Source organism: Eptesicus fuscus, chromosome 3 (assembly GCF_027574615.1).
Source record: "Eptesicus fuscus isolate TK198812 chromosome 3, DD_ASM_mEF_20220401, whole genome shotgun sequence".
NCBI lineage: Eukaryota > Metazoa > Chordata > Mammalia > Chiroptera > Vespertilionidae > Eptesicus > Eptesicus fuscus.
Window position 1 is genome coordinate 59329585 of NC_072475.1, and position 21042 is coordinate 59350626.

Genomic DNA, 21042 nt, shown 5'->3' on the forward strand with positions numbered 1-21042 from the left:
TAGCAAGATTTAAAGCCAGGATTGTCCTTGAGGTGAAGTCTGTGAGAATGGCAAGAGACTCTTTTAAGAACAAGAATGTATATGACCCACCCTTATATGCCTGGACTATGCAATGCTGAGACAAAACCCCCTTTCATTGCCTGTGCCCTGCCCATTACTATAAGAACTTCAGTGAGGATCTGTTACACAGACTTGCATTGAGGACACTCGGGGAGTCAGTACAGGTGGTGCAGAGGAGAGGTGGAGAAGCCAGGGAAGCAAGCAGGCAGAGCAGGAGGATATAAACCACCAAGCCCTTCCCCACACTCCCCAAAAGAAATGATACTGAAGAAGTATCCCATGGTGTTAGGATAAAACTGTTCTATTTAAATCTTAAAGGACAGTGGGACACCTGGGTAGCTGAGTTATACTAATACAGTCAATCTCGCTCAGAGAGGAGTTACCGGCCATTCTTATAGGCTGTGGGTGGTAACAACTCCATATACCCCGAGGTCAGCAACACTGTGACCACATGTATCAACGGACCTTGGGTGTAAGTCTGCCCTTCTGAGAGCTGCTAATTGGGAGGGCTCCCATTTTTGGTCATCCTGTCACTGACTGGCTTTTCTCACCAGATTATTGTGCCACTCAACATCCATAAACCTGTTGGATAAAGTAACATCAAACTCCATTGAGTCACTAGATATGTTATTGAAATGTGGGGTAATGTACAAAATTTTATATATTAAGCTATATTTCCCTATTAATTTTGAGTCTAAATTCAGAGATGTTTATGTAAGGAAATGATAAACCCAGGATTTAAAAAAGAAACACCTAAAAATCCTAGCAATAATATAAAAAGCTTGCTTTTGTCACTCTTTTCTTTCTTTTAAAAAAAATATGGAACGTTTCACGAATTTGCATGTCATCTTTGTGCAGGAGCCATACTAATCTTCTCTGTATTGTTCCAATTTTAGTATATGTGCTGCTGAAGTGAGCACTGTCACTCTATTTCTTTAATTCTACCAGGTATCTTCTACATGAACTTTTTAAAATGTTTATTTGATTCTTTTTTTCAAAATGGAAATATCTTTTCCATTATAATTTAAGACCACTGTAATTATCAACTCTAATTATATACATCTTTGTATACATATATCTACCTCACAGGTTATAAAGATTAAATGAGTCAACATATGTAAAGAAGTTAGTGTCTCAACACATATATTAGCTACTTTTTTCTTTACACACACACACACACACACACACACACACACACAGAAAAACAGAATCCTTCTATAATTAAGACATTATGGATATCTTTTCCTATCAATACATTCTTTTTAATGGCTAAATGGTTCATGAAAAATTATTTAATTCCTGATTAATGCCTATTTGGTATACCTATGTACCTATTCTATTTCAAACACTGCTGTAATGAATATACTTATTCTTCACCTTGCCTCCTGTACGCACCCCAACTGGGGATCAAACCTGCAACATTTTGGTGCACGGGATGATGTTCCAAACAACTGAGCTACCTAGCCAGGGCTTGTCTTCACTTTTGACATTTTTCCATTACATAAATTCCATAGAGAGAGAGAGAGAGAGAAGAGAGAGAGAGAGAGAGAGAGAGAGAGAGAACTAGGCCTTGATATATGCCGATACATACAGCAGAGGGGAAAAAAATGAAGTCTAAAGATTGAGAATGAATAGCCAATGAGTTAATGAGTCAGTGTAATGACTAGGGTATCAAATGAAAGCATTTCAAGGAGAAAGAATGAGTTGATGGCATCAAATAATGAAGAGCAGCCAAAAAAAACCTGAGGAATAAAGGGCTGTTAGGTTGGGCAATTAGGACTGGAGAAAGCTGTTTCTATGTAGGAATAGGGCAAAACCTAAACTGCAAGAGGGAGGTGAAAGATGTAACTAGTCTGTCTGATTATTTAAGAAGTTGGTAGATAATGGGAAAGAAAAAGAATAGTAGCTTTAGGAGGAACATGCAAGTCAGATACAAGAAAAATTAGTGAAAACATTTATTTATTTAATAAAAAGATGACAGTTAACCTACAACTGTTTTTAAAACTTTATATCTGATTACTATTTTATTTACGTGAACTTCATTCTACAACTATAAAAGTTAAAAAAACAATATTTAAAAGTTGAACAGCCCATGTGTACAAGGTACATGCATAATAGTAGTGCATTTTTTTCCTCCAAAGGGAAACATTCATAGAAACTTTATTATGAAAGTCATTCTTTTTTTCTTTATTTTTGTCATTGATTTAGAGAGAGGAAGGGAGAGAAAGGGAGGGCAGAAGGAAAAGAGGAAGGGAGGGAGGGAAAAAGGGAAGGAAAGAAAGAGGGAGAGCGAGATAGAGACAGAGAAAGAGAGAGAGAGAAACATTAATGTGAGAGAGAAACATCAAACCTACCACCTTCCTCGGTATGGGATGATGCTCCAACCAATTGAGCCACACCAGCCAGGGCTACAAGTCACTCTTAAGTCAACTATTGCCAGAAAAAGTTTGGACCACACACAACTGCATCTATAATTTAAAATATAACTAATAAGAGAACAAAGTCTGAAACTTTTTTTAATGGGAAGAATATTCATTTTAATTATGTTCCAAGATGTTACAGAGCTGGAAATGAACAAATTTTAGTCAGTATAAAATAGTCTGTTAATATTCAGTCATTCATACAACCATGTACTAGTAAATGAAACACCACTTCCTACAAAGCTCAGATAACTCTAAAATCTACCTTAACTTCACACATGTACTATAAAAAATGATAAATACTTAAAACTTACAATGCAAGGGGAAATATTACAAAATATACAACTGTTATAGATCCTTGTATGAAAGTTCCTTACTTTTAAAGTTCTGCCTTAGGGAATAATACCATGTTACATAGCAGAACTGAAATGATAAACTATATTCCTTGAGGTTACAATGCTCAACAATATACTGGGTGTACTCTATAATACCGTGTCTGACAACAATCAAAAGAGAAACAAAGACGACGTTCAATGGTGTTGAGAGAGAAAAAGAGGGGATTATCAATTGTTATATGCTGGTTTCTGCTGAAATGTCCTCATTAAACTACTGACAGCACTGTAGAAGGGAAGGGAGCAGTGTCACCTTCCTATAAAGGATTTCCAAATCAGCACAAAGTCAGGCAGTTCTAAAAGGTACTATTCTCAATGCTCTTTCACTTTTCAACCCTACACATGGAACTTCTGGTCCTTTGTTCATTTTTTTTTTTCCTCCTAATTTCTTCATAAGGGCTTACCAAAATACTTTCTGTTTTCTATCATCCAACATACAAACCAAAAGGCAATAAGCAAAACAATAGACTCTTTCAGTCAGGTCAATTCTAAATATACAAATTTTGGGTTAGATATTAATTGTGAGATTTAGGCATATCCATCCCTCTTCCACACACATTCCCAACTTCCCCTTACTTATTGACATCATCCTCAATTGAAGTTTTAAGATTGTTTTGTCCCTCATCAAATGATTTTCTGTTGGCAAGCTGCTTTAGTTAGCAGCAATACCAGGAATTGTTTGGAATGCTGGCTCGGAATAGATTTTAAAAAATGTGATCAGTGAATTACTGTAACCTGTCATAGTGGGCTTCTGCAGGCAGACAGAAAGAATTTACCTTAAAGACTTCCCTCACTTATTTCACAAGGGAGAAGAACGTGTCTTAAAAAGGAAAGAAAAAGGATTCGATAAGAAAATATAGTAAAATGGCAATACTGTAGTAGTAGTGGGGAAAGGAACGCTTGTAGCCAACCTACCTTTTGGGAAAGTTTCTGTCATAAAAATCAATCTTTCTCTCCCAGTGTTTTTTTGTGTGCAAGATTAATAGTCGCTTTACATCAAGAAAGGCAGAAAGCCACTTAAATACTTTTCTTCAAAGGTAGGTACTTTCTTTTTGAAATGAGCATTAGAGAAAGGAGGAAAATGTAGGGACAGCTCATTCAAAGAGGTCCTCAAACATGCGTTGTCCCATTGCTATGTACGCTTCCTTCTCCTCTGGTGTCATCTGTGCCACCAGCTCTGGCCGCTGGCTCACTTCACTGTACGAGAATGGACGACCAGCCACCATAGCAATGGGGTCATCTGCTACTTCCTCAAACTCGTCATCCTCCTCGTCATCCTCTCGGTGATGTGCAGCCACAGAAGCTGGACGAGGTGGGGAGTCATCGTCTGACTCACTGGTCTCACTCTCCGAGTCACTGCCATTGGCAGTGGTCACAGGAGCAGCTGCCCCCACTGAGCCAGCGGTAGCAGAGGGGGTCTTCTTCTCATGAATGAGCAGTGCTCGCATAACCTCTTCGTTATCATCCAGCCCTGCACGGCCTTCCTCACGATCTTGAAATGCATCTATATCTATGCCACCTGGAGAGAAAAAACCCAGAAAGTCCTTAAATATAAAAGATATTCCCATGTAATAAAATATATTTTTTAAAACACTGTATTTAAATATACAATACTATCTAATAAAAGAGTAATGTGCAAATTGACTATACCTCTGCTACACCCACAAGCCACGCCCACCAGCCAATCAGGAGCAAGTATGCAAATTAACCCAACCAAGATGGCTGCGGCCACAGAGAGAGCAGGAGGCTTGGGTTGCCCCCAGCAATGGAGGAAGCCAAGCTTTCTGCCTGCCCTGGCGGGCCTACGCTCAAGGCTACAAAGTTTCAATTATAAAAGATAAATAAATCCCAACAAAAATGGCTGCAGCCACAGAGCGAGCAGGTGGCTTGGCTCCACTCAAGGCTACAAAGTTTCAACTGTAGAAGATAAATAAATCCCAGATACCAGGGCCTCTGCTTGGGTCACTGGGGGGCGTGGCTGGCCGCCCCATGCCCCAAGGAAACCCCTCGCCCAGGCCGCCCCATGCCCCAAGGAAACCCCTACCCTGATCCGGGACACCCTTCAGGGAAAACCAGCTGGCCCCCACCTATGCACCAGGCCTCTATCCAATCTAATAAAAGGATAATATGCAAATTGACCATCACTCCAACACACAAGATGGCTGCCCCCATGTGGACACAAGATGGCCGCCACAAGAAGGCCAGCAGAGGAGGGCAGTTGGGAGGGACCAGGCCTGCAAGGGAGGCCAGTTGGGGTAGATCAAGCCTGCAGGGGAGGGCAGTTGGGGGGGACCTAGGCCTGCAGGGGAGAGCAGTTGGGGGGGACCAGGTCTGCAGGGGAGGGCAGTTAGGGGTGACCAGGCCTGCAGGGGAGGGCAGTTAGGGGTGACCAGACCTGCAGAGGAGTGGTTAGGGGGTGATCAGGCTGGTAGGCAGAAGCGGTCAGGGACAATCAGGAAGGCAGGCAGGCAAGCAGTTGGGAGCCAGCAGTCCTGGATTGTGAGAGGGATGTCCGACTGCCCATTTAGGCTTGATCCTACCTGGATCGGGCCTAAACGGGCAGTCGGACATCCTTCGAGGGGTCCCAGATTGGAGAGGGTACAGGCTGGGCTGAGAGAATCCCTCCCCCCCCCGTGCATGAAGTTTGTGCACCGGGCCTCTAATAATATTATAAAATAACACCGATAAAACTTCACTGATTCTACTTTTTGAGCTGTTGTCCATAATATATTCAAAATGTTTCTCACAAACTGGAACTTAAGTAGCCTGATGGTTAAGTACATGGGTTTTAAGAGTAATATAGCCTGGAACTGAATCCTGGTTCACATGTAAACTGTGCTGCCTTGGTCAGGATATTCAGTCTCTAAACTTCAGTACCTACTAGTACTTCTATAAAATGGGGTGATAAAAGCATCTACCTTCTAGGAATCTGGATAAGAGCATCTATATATATAAAAGCCTAAACGACTGAATGACTGAACGACTGGTCTACCGGTTGCTATGATGTGCACTGACCACCAGGGGACAGACGCTCAATGCACAGGATGGGGCTCCCTCCTGTTTGGATTGGGCCTATGGAGATTAGGCCAAAACTGGCTATCTGACATCCCCTGAGGGGTCCCGGATTGTGAGAGGGTGCAGGCCAGGCCAAGGGACCCTACCGGTGCACAAATCCATGCACTGGGCCTCTAGTGTGAAATAATGTCTATGAAAGACCAGGTATAGTAGCTGTCATAATAGGAAATCAAGACATGGCTCCTCACTTTGCTCAGAGGAAAAGCCAGATACTTTACAATGGCGTATAAGGCCCTCCATTATCTTGGACCCCTCTTGCCCACCTACTACGTCTTTTCCTTCCCCTTGCTCATTCTGCTCCAACCAGAGTGGCTTCCATGGTATTCCTGTACACACCACACACAGTTCTACCTTAGAGCCTTTGTACTCCCTGTGGCCTCTACCTGGGACACTTACATTTAATTCCCTTACGTCTTTCAAGTCTTTACTCAAATGTCATCTTATTTGAGTTCACCTCTATATTCCCAATGCTCTATTTTTTTTCCCAGAGCAATGATGTTCTAACATAATAAATAACTCCTGTCTATTGTCTTTGGCACCCTCTTTCCCAGCATGTAGGTCCTTCACAACAGATATTTATCTTTTTTATTCAGTGATATATCCCATGCACCTAGAATAGTGCCTATAACTTGTTAGGCACTGAATAAATATTTGATGAATCAATAAATATATGGCAGTTTTAGCTTCCTGAAGCAAACTAAGCACACTTTGAACTCTTTATAAAAAGGAATCTAGTATCATGAATAAAAATTCTCTTACTACATACCTCCTATTTATCATTTTGTGTACACATTTTGTCTGATATATTGAAGATGAAAAATTTAAGACAAATATTTGTATTCAGTATTTGGAAAATAATACCAAACATATTGTCATTTAAAATATATAACAGGATTAAAAGTATTATTTGGAACTGACTTTTTGATTCAAATCCTGACTCTTAACACTTTTTAGCTGTGTGATTTAGGGCAAGTTACCTCATTTCTCTCTGTTTCAGTTTTCTTTTTTGAATCCTTACCTGAGGATATATTTTTTCATTGATTAGAGAGAGAGAGAGAGAGATGTGAGAGAGAAACATGGATCAACCCGGAATCAAATCTGCAGCCTGAGGATGTGCCTTGACTGGGAATCAAACCTGTGACCCTTTGGTGCATGGGATGATGTTCCAACCAAACTGCCCAGCCAGGGTTCTGCTTTAATTTTCTCAAAAACAGAACAGGAAAAGAATAATAGTATCTACCTCACTGTCAGAGTTAGGTGAATATACGTGAAGTGCTTGGAATAGGCTTGGTCCTTAGAATAGTGGTATTTATAATCAACAGCAGCATCAAAAAAAGGCTCAGAAATGGTCAATTCTGGCTATGGTGAAATGAAAGCATCTTCTCATTAACATATTAGAATGGATTAGCTCTTGACATTTTTAAAAAGTATAGAACTCCTGAGATGAGATATTGGGCAGAAAAGAGAATGGGAAACAAGAATTAAGAAGTTAAAAATTTAGGACAGACAAAATAAGCTTTTGACAACATGGATACAAAAAAATGAGAATTGAAATCCAAAGGATGAAAGGATGAACCTCCTCCTTGCGCCCTTATTGTCAATGCAGTAATTCAACAGAAAAAAAAAAAAAAAAAGAAGAAGACAAGAAATGCACATGAGTCTCTAAGGCAATCATTACCTCTTTAAAAATTTTCCAAATAGCTTCATATTTCCAAAATAGTGTTTTGGTTAATGCTTAAAATAAATATAAAATGAGGGGAAAAGCTATTTACCTTTGTAAACTAAGTGAAATTATATTTAAAAGATTTCTGACAAGGGTCTTGAGAGGTATGGGACAAAAGGAATTGTTCTGCATTATAGATGAAGACAAGAAAACAGAATATGAGGATAAATGAACAAATCTCTGGACGGTAAAGTTTAAACACTAGTTCTAGAAACAGTCTTATTTAAAAGAGTTATAAATTAAAAAGAAGATTTATACTCAGAAATTGTCAAGTACACTAATGATGCTAATACTTGAGCAATATTTAGAAACATTCCTAAATTTCTAAAGCAATTCTGGCTACTTAGGGGCTAAGCTGATAGTGGAAAATATATAGGAAGAGCTGAAGGTTATATAAATGGGCAGAAAAGTGACAGATCCAGTTCTACACTGGCAAATGTAAAAAAATCTCTAGAAAAGTAATCTAAAATATGCCGAAAGGTGTGGTCCAAGCTATCAAGCTATCAGATACAGGGCAGAAAAGGTTTATACACACACACACACACACACACACACACACACACACACACACACACACACACATATATCTATATATCTATATCTATCTATATATATCTCCTATCTAATAAAAGAGTAATATGCAAATTGACCATCACTCCAACACACAAGATGGCTGCCCCCGTGTGGACACAAGATGGCCAGCAGGGGAGGGCAGTTGGGAGGGAACAGGCCTGCAAGGGAGGGCAGTTGTGGGCGATCAGGCCAGCAGGCGAGGGTATTTGGGAGGGACCAAGCCTGCAAGGGAGGGCAGTTGGAGGCGATCAAGCCTGCAGCAGAGGGCAGTTAGGGGTGACCAAGCTGGCAGAGGAGGGAAGTTGGGGGTGACCAGGCCTACATTGGAGGGCAGTTAGGGATGACCAGGCCTGCAGGGGAGGGCAGGTAGGGGTGACCAGACCTGCAGGGGAGGGCAGTTAGGAGCAAACAGGCTGGCAGGGGAGCAGTTAGGAATCAATCAGGCTGTCAGGGGAGTGGTTATAGGGTGATCAGGCTGGCAGGCAGAAGAGGTTAGGGGCAATCAGGAAGGCAGACAGGCAGGCGAGCAGTTGGGAGCCAGCAGTCCTGGCTTGTGAGAGAGATCCCAGATTGCAGAGGGTGCAGGCTGAGCTGAGTGACACCCCCCCCCGTGCATGAATTTCGTGCACCGGGCCTTTAGTGTGTGTATGTATATGTGTGTGTGTGTGTGTGTATGTGTGTGTGTGTGTGTGTGTGTGTATATATATATTTATATTTTTTTTTTAAACTAATTTCAGAGAGAAAGGGAGAGGGAGAAAGAGATAGAAACATCAACGATGAGAGAGAATCATTGATCAGCTGCCTCCTACACACCACACACCGGGGATCTAGCCCGCAACCCGGGCATGTGCCCTGACTGGAATCGAACCGTGACCTCCTGGTTCTTAGGTCAATGCTCAACTGCTGAACCACGCCAGCTGGGCTAAAGTTGTTATTCTTAATATGCTTCCAGAACCAAAGCAACAAACAAAGTATCAGGAACAACCAGAAGGACACTGGAAATAAAACTCAAATCATTAATGATGAACCCATGCATGAACAACATGTATTCTTCTGGTCAGTAGGTCTCAAGCAGAGTACATTATGACTGGAGGTTGTTCAAAATGAGGCAATTAAAATAAAATAAAAACTGTAGGTGGAGAGGCTGGGGGAACAGAACTATTTGTAAGGAAAGTAGAATCAAAAGAAATTCAAACTTCAGCGCCCTACCCAGTGTAGCTAAGTGATTAAAGTGTTGGGCCAGCACTGAAGAGTTGCAGGTTCAACTCCCTGTCAAAGGCATGTAGCTGGGTTACAGTTTGATCCCAGCCCTTGTTGGGGAACATGCAGGAGGCAACCAATAGATGTTTCTCTCTCTCCTCTTTCTCTCCCCCTCCCCTCTCCCTTCCACTCTCTCTAAAAATCAGTGGGAAAAAATATCCTTAGGTGAGGATTAACAAAAAAAAAAAAAAAAAAGGAAAGGAATTAGAACGTTCTGTAGAGTAATAAGGACATGATTAAAGTCTATGAAATTCTGAGGAGAAAACAAAATGGCGGCATAGGTAAACACCTGAACTTGCTGCCTCGCACAACAACTTCAAAACTACAACTAAAAGACAAAACGAACATTATCCAGAACCACAGGAAGGCTAAGTGGAAATTCTACAACTAGAAGGGAAGAGAAAAGCACAATGAGACTCCAAGGAGCTGCGGAAGTAAAGTGCAAAGGTACGGAGGCGCACATGCGGAGAAGGCTGGCAACTGAGTACGCTGCTGGCTTTTTCAATCCGGAGGGAGACATAAGCTCCCAACTGCTCTGAACTCCAGTTCCGGGTGAGACTCTGGGGACCTAGACTCATATGGGGAGAAACTGGACTGTCTGCCAGCGGGCGGAACTCGTGGGCGGCTTTCTCTCAGAGGTGCTTGCAGCGATTACCAAGGGACACTGAGACCCAGGGCCTCTTAGGACAGGGCTGATGAGAAGCCATTGCTGTTTGCTCCGCCCTGAGACTCTGCCCCATCCAAGCTGTGCGCAGAGGCTTTTGCATATGAATGGCCTGGTCCTTTGAAATCTAAACTTACTTAACAAACTGCATCTGAATCAGTGAGACCCAGAACATCCAAAAGAAGGACCAAGGCCCCACAGCAGCTTGCATTGCTTCACAGCTGGGCCTCATCTGAGCACCTCCAAAACCCAAAGAAGAGGAATCTGCAGATCTCTCCATAGCTCCTGCTGGGTGGCCTCAGGCAGAAGCTAAATTAGCACCTTCTTGGAGATCCAAGAGCCAGTGTACCCAAGGGTCAGAGTAGAACCATCCAGATTAAAACTCCTCAGATCCATAAGGGACACACTCAGGGGGCAGACTCAGTGAACACCAAAGCCCCACTGAAGCAAGTCTTGCCTCATAAGGGTATCTTCAGCACAGATAGACACAGCTGATCCTCACAGCCAATTTGCCTGGAGGTCAATTCCTCCCAGTGATACCAACAACAATCAAGGCTTAACTACAACAAGACTGTGCACACAGCCCACAAAGGGGTGCACCAAGAGTGTCCACCTCAGGTAACTGGGGAGACTGAGCCACTGGGCCCTATAGGACACCTAGCACACAAAGCCACTCTATCAACTCAGGTAAGCAGCCAAAATGCAGAGACAAAAAAACAGGTCACAAATGAAAGAAATGGGGGAAAGCAAATGACTGGATATAGAGTTCAAAACCATGGTTATAAGGTTTTTCAAGAATTTTCTAGAAAAGGCCGATAAATTTCGTGAGACCCTCGAGGATATGAAAAAGGACCAACTAGAAATTAAGCATACACTGACTGAAATAAAAAATAATATACAGAGATCCAACAGCAGACTAGAGGACTGCAAGAATCAAGTCAAAGAATTGAAATACAAAGAAGCAAAAAACACCCAACCTGAAAAGAAAAAAGAAAAAAGAATCCAAAAATATGAAGATAGTGTAAGGAGCCTCTGGGACAACTTCAAGCGTACCAACATCTGAATTATGGGGGTGCCATAAGAAGAGAGAGAGCAAGATACTGAAAACCTATTTGAAGAAATAATGACTGAAAACTTCCCCCACCTGGTGAAAGAAATAGACTTACAAGTCCAGGAAGCACAGAGAACCCCAAACAAAAGGAATCCAAAGAGGACCACACCAAGACACATCATAATTAAAATGCCAAGAGCAAAAGACAAAGAGAAAATATTAAAAGCAGCAAGAGAAAAACAGTTAGTTACCTACAAGGGAGCACCCATACGATTGTCAGCCGATTTCTCAACAGAAACTATGCAGGCCAGACGGGAGTGGCAAGAAATATTCAAAGTGATGAATAGCAAGAACCTACAACCAAGATTACTCTACCCAGCAAAGCTATCATTCAGAATTGAAGGTCAGATAAAGAGCTTCACAGATAAGAAAAAGCTAAAGGAGTTCATCACCGCCAAACCAGTATTATATGAAATGCTGAAATGTATTCTTTAAGAAGAGGAAGAAAAAGGTAAAGATAAAAATTATGAACAACAAATACATATCTATCAATAAGTGAATCTAAAAATCAAGTGAATAAAAAATCTGATGAACAGAATAAACTGGTAAATATAATAGAATCAGGGGCATAGAAAGGGAGTGGTCTGACAATTCTCGGGGGGAAAGGGGTGTGGGAAGAGACTGGAAAAAAATCTTACACCTGTGGATGAGGACAGTGGGGGCGGGGTAAGGGGAGAGGGTGGGGTGGGAACCAGGTGAAGGGGAGCTATGGGGGAAAAAAGAGGGACAATTGTAATAATCTGAACAATAAAGATTTATTTTTTTAAAAGTCTATGAAATTCTGAAAGATGTTAAAATGAAGTTTGAGGCAAATTAAGGGTAAGACAAATAAGACTCAATTCATATATGCACTGGATAGAGTCTATTTTACTGTCATAAAACTTAACAAAAACAAATTTAGATATGACAAATCTAGTACACTAGATGACTTATTTAAGGTCCGTATGATTCAAATTCGATCATTCTAGGAATTATAAACATTGAATGTTAAGTTTATGAGTCTAATTGTAGATAATATTGGTTAACAATAGTTTTATTCAGTTGTGTTTCTAAGTTCAAAGAAAAGAAGGTTTGGTTGCTTCAAGAATAGGCAAGAAGCCAAGTTGGGGAAAACAAGCCTATTAAATAGCTGACAGCCTAATTACTATATAATCTACAACAACTTGAATCAAAATAAACATCATAGCCAAGCTGATCAGTGGGAAGGAGGGAGAGTGAAGTATGGTTGCCAAAAACTAACTTTTTTTCTTCTGACTGGAATAAAGATACCAAAGAGAATCACACCAGAGGTATCACCTGCTTTTATCATCACTACCCAATTCCACACTACTTTTACAATTCTTAGCATACACAGTAAAGAAATGCTAATTATGAAGGGAAAAAAGGTTAGGAGAAAGGCCAAAAAACAAGTGGTTTTCAATTACTGATAATTCTATACTATTAAAGAATCATACTCAGATGCCATGTTAATAAGATACACAGAGGCATGCAGATTTGAATGCTGATGAAATCCAATCAGAAGTACACACTCCCTTTCATCTCTGCTTCCCAGTTTCTGAGTAATCTTTGTCCAGTCTTAACCTTCTATTTTCTACGTACTCCTAAATCATCATCCCCCAATGTCTTCAAATCCAATAACTTGAGACTAAAATTTACAAAGCAAAATCTTGCAGTTCTCAAACTTATCATTATTACGCAATTCTTTATTGCTCACAGAGATTTCTAAAATATTCTAGGATAAAGTTGCATCAGTCTTCATGGATGCTGAATATCCTTAGTCCTTCACTCAGGTACTATCTTTCTATATATTTATGTGGCACAAACTCCTTGGTGTTTATGAGACAAGAAAAAAAAAAAAGCTTGGACTAGTGTATAGTTATCGCTCCAAATTCAGAGAAATAATAGTGCATATGAATTAGGACAACAGCCCTGCCCAGTTGGCTGGAGTGTTGTTCTGTACACCAAAAGTTGACGCGTTCCACTCCTGGTCAGGGCACATGTAGAAGGCAACCAATTGGTATGTTTCTCTCACATTGATGTTTCTCTCTGTCTTTCCCTCTTCCTTCCACTCTCTCTAAAAATCAATGGAAAATATACTCGGGTGAGGATTGAAAAAAAAGAAGTGAACTACATAATGATAAAGAGGCCATTCCAGCAAAAAGATATACCATTTATAAATTTATATGCACCCAGCACATGAGCAACAAAATATATGAAACAAATATTAAAAGACTAAAAGGGTGAAATTAACAGTCTTTAATTTGTAATAATTACAATTGTAATAATACAATAATAAAAAAGCGTAGTGTGCTAATTAGACTGGATGACCTTATGGTCGAAGCTGGGGCTGCAAGGGAAACCTGGGTCCTGGGTGCCAGAGGGAAGCCGGTGCCGGCAGCCAGGGGAAGGAAGGCCTACTGTTGCACGAATTTTGTGCATTGGGCCTCTAGTACAATAATAATAGGGGATTTTAACACCTCACTTACCTCAATGGATAAATCATCCAGACAGAAAATCAATAAGGAAACATTGACCTTAAACAACACATTAGATCAGATGGACTTAATAGATATATACAGAACACTCTATCTAAAAGTAGCAGAATATACATTCTTCTTAAGTGCACTTGGAATATTCTCCAGAACATCACATTAGGCCACAAAACAAGTTTTAATAAATTCAAGAAGACTGAAATCATACCAAGCATCTTCTCTAACCACAATGGTATAAAACTAGAAATCAATCACAAAAAGAAAATGAAGAAAGCACAAAAATGTGGAGATTAAACAATATGCTACCGAATAATCAGTGGATTATCACTCAAAAATCAAAGAATAAAAATACCTAGAGAGAAATGAAAACATAAATACAACACACCAAAATTTATAGAACGTAGCAAAAGCAGTTCTAAGAGGGAATTTCATAGCAAGAAGGCCTACCTTAAGAAACAAGAAAATCTCAAACAAACAATCTAACTTTACACTTTAAGGAACTAGAAAAATAAGAACAAACAAAGCTGAAAGTTAGCAGAAGTAAGGAAATAATAAATAAAGATCAGAGTGGAAATAAATAAAATGAAGACTAAAAAGAAATTTTAAAAGATCAATGAAATCAAGGGCTGGTTCTTCGAAAAGATTAAAAAATTGACAAACCTTTAACTATATGAACCAAGAAAAAAACAGAGAAGACACAAATAAACAAAATCAGAAAGAAAAGTTACAACTAATACTACAGAAATGCAAAGGGTCATAAGAGACTAGTATAAACAATTATATACCAACAAATTGAACAATCCAGAAGAAATGTCTACAAACACACATTCTTTCAAGACTGAATCATGAATAGAAAATCTGAATAGATTGATTACTAGGAAGGAGATTAAATCAGTACTCAAAAATTTCCCAACAAACAAAAGTCCAGGACCAAGATAGCTTCACTGGTGAATTCTATCAAACTCACAGAAGATTTGATACATATTCTTCTTAAACTCTTTCAAAAAACTGGAGAAAAAAAAATTGAAGAGGAGGGAATGCTTCCAAACTCATTAAATAAGGTCAGCATTACCAATATTGAAACCAGACAAGGACACCACCACTACCACCACAACAAAATTATAGGCCAATATTCTTAATAAACATAGATACAAAAATCTTCATCAAAATATTACCAAACTGATTCAACAATACATTTAAAGGATGGTACACCATGATCAAGTGAGATTTATTCCAGGAATGCAAGGATGGTTCAACATGTGCAAATCAATCAATGTGATAATCTACATAAATAAAATGAAGGATAAAAATCATCTCATCATCTCAATAAAAAGGAACTGACAAAATTCAACATCTATTTATAATAAAAACTCTCAACAAAGTGGGAATATACCTCAACATAACAAAGGCCATATATAACAAACCTACAACTAACAGTGAAGATCTGAAAGCTTTCATCTAAGATCAGAAACAAGACAAGGATGACCACTCTCACCACTTTTATTCAACATAATATTGGAAATCCTAGCCACAGCAATTGGGCAAGAAAAATAAATTAAAGGCATCCAAATAAAAAAGTAAGAAGTAAAACTTTCACTATTTGCAGATAGTATGGTAATAGTGTGAGGCAAAAGTAGGTTTACAGTTGTATGAGAAACAGAGTTTATCCTTGTATTATTATTTATTAATTATTGTATTATTTTCCATAAGAACAACTATAAACCTACTTTTGCCCCACACTAAGTAAAGAAAACCCTATAGATTCCATCAAATAAACAAACATTAGAACAAATAAATTCAGCAAAGATGCAGGATATAAAGTCAATGTACAGAAATTGGTGGCATTTTTATACATTAATAATAAACTATCATAGAGAAAATAAAAAAATAATCCCATTTACAACTGCATAAAAAGAATAAAATACTTAGGAATAAATTTAGCCAAGGAGGTGAAAGACCTGTACACTGAAAACTATGACATTGATAAAATAAATGGAAGAAGATATAAATAAATGATAAGACATTTGCTACTTATGGAATGGACGAATTAATATTGTTGAAATGTCCATACTATTCAAAGCACTCTACATATTCAATGCCATCTCTATCAAAATTCCAATGGCATTTTTCACTAGGGCAAATAACTCTAAAATTTGTATGGAACCATAAAAAATCCCAAGTAGCCAAAGCAATCTTGACAAAGAACAAAGCTAGAGGTATCAGTTATCTTTGTGATTTCAAACTATACTACAAAGCCATAGTAATCAAAACAATATAGTGCTGGCATAAAACCAGATATATATCAATTAAACAGAATCCAGAGCCCGGAAATAAACCCACACAGATATGGACAATTAATATGGAGCTAAGAACATACAATGGAAAAAAAACAGTTTCTTCAAGCAATGGTGCTGGGAAAACTGGGCACCCACACGCAAAAAAAAATGAAACTAGACCACTATCTTATACCATACACAAAATTTAACTCAAATGAGTTAAAGATTTGAACATAAGACCTGAAACTATAAACGTTCTAGAAGAAAACATAGATGGTAAGCTCTATGACATCAACAATGTTTTCATGGACCGGACTCCAAATGCAAAATAAATAAAAGCAAAAAAAAATGTAAACATCAAAGTAAAAAGCTTCTGCATAGTGGAGGAAATGATTATCAAAATGAAAAGGCAACCTACAAAATGGGAGAAGGTATTTGCAAATCATACATCTGATGAGATTAATATGCAAAATATACAAAGAATTCATACAACTCAACAACCAAAGAACAAACAACCTGATTTCAAAAATGGGCAGAGGAACTGAACAGACATTTTTCCAAAAACATACAGATGGCCAACAGGCAAATAAAAAATATGTTCTAGTTCACTAATAATTAGGGAAATGCAAATCTAAACCGCAATGAGACATCACCTCACACCTGTTAGAATGGCTATTGTCAAAAAGACTAGAAGCATCAGGTGTTGGAAAGAATGTGGAGAAAAGAGAATCCTGTACATCAAGCATGTCAAACTCACGGCAGGCGGGCCGCCGTGATTCTAACATACTTGCTGTATATTGTAGGTAAACTGGTGTAGCCACTATGGAAAACAGTATGGAGAGTCCTCAAAAAATTAGGAATAGGACTACCATATATTAGCTATTCCACTCTGGGTATTTATCCAAAGAATACAAAAATATTAATTCAAAAAGACATATGCACCCCTATGTCCACTGCAGCATCTAATCTAATAATAGACAAATATGCAAATTGACCGCACCTTCGCCACACCTAAGCCACGCCCACCAGCCAAGCCACGCCCACCGACCAATCAGGACGAGTATGCAAATTACCCAACAAATATGGCGGCTGATTTGCATATCAAGACAGCGTCAAAAGAAGCCAAGAGCTGCAGAAGGGAGTAAAGCTTCGAAGAAGCAAGCAAGTCGAGGGGGAGGAGAAGGGAGGAGCGAAGTCAGGGCCGGGGGCGAAGGGAAACGCAGGCGGGCTGGTGGAGAAGGCGGGGCAGGCGACAAGGGCGGAGCGGAGGCGGGGCCGGGGGCGAAGGGAAACGCAGGCGGGCTGGCGGAGAAGGCGGGGCAGGCGACAAGGGAGGAACAGAGGCGGGGTAGAGTGCAGCAGGAAATCCTATTGCAGGATTTTTCCTGCAACGGGAACGCTAGTTATTTATAATAGCTAAGAAATGGAGACAATCTAAGTGTCCATCAATGGATGAATGGATAAAGAGATGTGGTATCCTATCTAATAATAGACAAATATGCAAATTGACCGCACCTTCGCTATGCCCAAGCCACGCCCACCAGCCAATCAGGACGAATATGCAAATTACCCTAACAAATATGGCGGCTAATTTGCATATCAAGACAGCATAGAAAGAAGCCAAGAGCTGCAGAAGGGAGCAAAGCTACGGAGAAGCAAGCAAGCCAGGGGGAGGAGAAGGGAGGAGCGGAGGCGGGGCCGGGGGAGAAGGAAGGAGAGTGGGCTGGTGGAGAAGGCGGGGCAGGGGAGAAGGGAGGAGCGGAGGCGGGGCCGGGGGAGAAGGGAGGAGCAGAGGCGGGGCCGGGGGAGAAGGAAGGAGAGTGGGCTGGCGGGCCTGGGGGAGAAAAGCAGGGGGGCTGGCGGAGAACGTGGGGCGGGGGACAAGGGAGGAGAGCAGGCAGGGCGGGGTAGAGTGCAGCAGGAAACCCTATTGCAGGATTTTTCCTGCAACGGGAACGCTAGTATATACATAATGGAATACTACTCAGCCATAAAAAAAGAATGAAATCTTGCCATCTGCAACAACATGAATGGACCATGAGGGTATTATGCTAAGTAAAATGAGTCAGATGGAGAAAGACAAATAATGTATGATTTCATTCATATGAGAAATCTTAAAAAAAAAAAAAGAACAAACAAAACAAAAACAAACTCATAGATATAGAGATTAGTAGTTACCAGAGAGGAAGGAGGTTAGGGGGTGAGCAAAATGGGTAAAGGAGGTTCAATTGTATGGTGAAGAATGGTAACTAGACTTTGGTGATGATCACTTTGTAGTGCAGATGTAGAATTATAATGTTGTACACCTGAAATATATAATGCTATATTCCAATTTTACCTCAATTAAAAAGATAGATAGATAGATAAGATAGATAGATAGATAGATAGATAGATAGATAGACTTAAAAGCTGTCTATTTGTTTCTTCAACTAAGTTGAAGGAAAATGCAAGTATATTATTTGATTTTAATGCTTATTGCTCAATTTCTTACTTCCTGTTACAATGCAATTGTTTTGGAACACAGATATAGTGGATTACCAATAAAACTAAGAATTGCCCAGGCAATTTCCCCACTAAGTCAAACTCATTTCCAACTGAACCCAAGACATAATTATAATGACTTCTCTTACCTTCCTTCATCTCTTCAGAACCATATGCTCCTTGGACAGTGCTTTCTCTCAACCAAATGGGTCTCTCTTTGGCAGATTTCCCCTCTAGTGAGGCTCGATGAAGATCTTCTTGGTCATCCATGTTAATGACAACATTCTGAGTATATAAGTCCTCATAGGAGGGACCTTTGGTAGCCCATGCTTCCCGGTGGTGCCCACTTGCCAGGCCAGCAGCTCCAGCAGTAGCTGCTGCACGGTCTTTGCTGAATGAAAAGATTAGAGGACAGGAAGAAAAATATTCAAGTCTTGGTGTTGGAAAAGGAGGGCAGCTGCCTGGGTGGTTACTGAGAAAATACTATCTAGCAGTCATGTATACAAGCTTTAACAATGCTGAGAAACCTCATTTATATCTCAGGGTGAAAGCTGCATGGGTGAAAGCTGCATATAAGAACACATCATATTTACATTTAAGTTCTTCAAACTCTAGGTTAATCTGGGGTATATGAATGATGTTGCAATAAGTCTACTTAGGAAAAGGGAAGAATGTTATGATGACATAATCCATTTAAAGACACTAATCTGGCAAAAATCTCTCCCAGGTATGTCTTTCATGTATCTTTCTCCATATCTGACTGATTCTTTTGGCCCCATGTTTTTCCTTTACTTCCCTTCCATTTTTCTCTAAATGTTTCCATGGAACCTGGACTGTTGTTTTGTGTGGAATCCTGTCTCAATTTGAGCGTAAGCAATACTTCTTCACTTGTCTTTATGTCTTCTAACACTTCCCTCTCTCACGAGCCATTCACTATTTTTCCTTAAAGATGACAAAATTGACAATTCAGTTTTAAATCTTTTTACATTATTTAAGAAATTTTAGAACTTTTAAAAGATATAACTCTTGCTCGGGAGTGTGGGAGGAATATTATTTCAAACTAAAATTTTAAAGATCTTTAAGGTGAGTGTTAAATAAGAGATGATGGAAAGGGAGAGGCTACGGGCAAGGAATTTGCTGAAAAGCTGGAACTGTCCATCAGCTCTTGGGTTAAGTCTACTAATTCTACAGAGGCAGCTTCTGGCTCCTGATCTGGGGATAAGCTAGAATTTAATTGGTTACAGATCAGTAACCAAACTAACAATCATGCCACTTATTTTTTTAAAAAATCATCAGTGAATCACTGTCATCTCTGAACTCCCTTTCCACTCTACTGTGGTTTCTTTTCTTGAATTTGGGATAGGATGGCTATTGCAGATCTGTTATGCTCTGAAACAAATCCTTTAGTATAGAAAGGCTAAATCAATACCACTTCCAGGCAGTGGAGCTTGTCAAACGCTTGGCAAGGCCATCTCAGCCAGGTTAACACCTTGTAAGCTCGCTCCAACGGTCTTTCTCTTTAACTTAGTTCTTAGTACCTTCAGGTACCCCATTCTATCTCTTTTGCCTGTCTCCATTTCACCTTTTATTCCCTAGTGACCAGGCTGTTGGATAGGTTCTTTCTTGATCAGTTTATTTGCTCTATTTCCTGATTCTTTTTCATCCCTGTAGTCATCAACATTCCTAATGAGAAGCCAGGTTATTTGATACAGTGAGTTGCTAGGGCCTCTGGCATCACCACCACTCACACTTGTCTCTGGCATGAAGCAAGGGATATCTAAATAAAGATTTGGAATGGGAGGTGGACAGTGGTGAGTAGGGAACATTAGAGGTAGGATGCCATTGGTGATGGTGAATGAATATTACTGTACCCAGGGAACATCTTGATAGGAAAATAACTATAGTTAGAAGAGGAAACACAAGAATGATTCATAGATAGTATTATATTGTGTTCTTAAAAACTGCAGTTACAACTTGGACTAATGTGTCCTATGAAAGGGTATACAGTAAACGCTAAGCTCTTAGCTTTTTCCTCTTAGTGTAACACTAGGAGGAAAAAGAAAAGAGGTAGCATAGGAGAACACTCGCTGACCCAATTCCCTTTTACTAGTATGCTTTTCAAAGAATACAAGCCACTTCTTATGGCATGGCAAAACTAAGGTTGAATCTACAATTCAATTAGGACACTCAAAAGAATAGGAAGCCATAGTAAGAAGTACTAACTCACAGGAAACACCTATTTTACTTCACTTTCAAGGAAGTTGCAGTGAAAACTGAGGCAGTCAAGAAAGGTGTGGTTAATGTGTTTCAAAAACAAAAAAGTGAATGCTGTATTCCTTAAAGAACTTCAGCCTTCAGAACTTGGAAAATTCAAATATCCCCAAGAGGCACTACCAATTTAGGATTAGCTGACAATTGCCCGAGTTGCGGCAGGCCTAATAAGCAGAGTGAGTAGTAGAAGTCAAACTTGACTATTAAAAGATTTTTGCCTAAGGCCCACACTTTTCTGTATTCA

At 39.8% G+C, this 21042-nt stretch overlaps 1 protein-coding gene and 1 non-coding gene across 5 annotated transcripts in view; both read right to left on the bottom strand.

Moving 5' to 3' along the window:
* Window positions 1-873: 873 nt before the first annotated feature.
* On the bottom strand, window positions 874-980 carry LOC114233424 (U6 spliceosomal RNA). The gene has a single exon (XR_003619567.2). It is a non-coding gene; the product is annotated as a U6 spliceosomal RNA (small nuclear RNA).
* A 1066-nt stretch (window positions 981-2046) lies between these two features.
* Window positions 2047-21042, bottom strand: part of GTF2E1 (general transcription factor IIE subunit 1) — a 43850-nt gene continuing 24854 nt past the window's right edge. Inside the window, exons 3-6 of one of the 4 annotated variants that reach the window (XR_008555576.1) lie at window positions 18677-18918; window positions 3788-4391; window positions 3649-3692; window positions 2047-2624 (exon numbers count right to left, since the gene is read on the bottom strand). Coding sequence is in view for 1 of the 4 variants with exons in the window: in XM_008146650.3 (XP_008144872.1) it covers window positions 3967-4391; window positions 18677-18918 (667 nt within the window). In the remaining 3 variants the exon portion in view is untranslated. Of the gene's footprint in view, window positions 4392-18676; window positions 18919-21042 lie in introns of all 4 variants that reach the window. The other 3 variants (XR_008555575.1, XR_008555577.1, XM_008146650.3) reach the window with 3 other exon arrangements.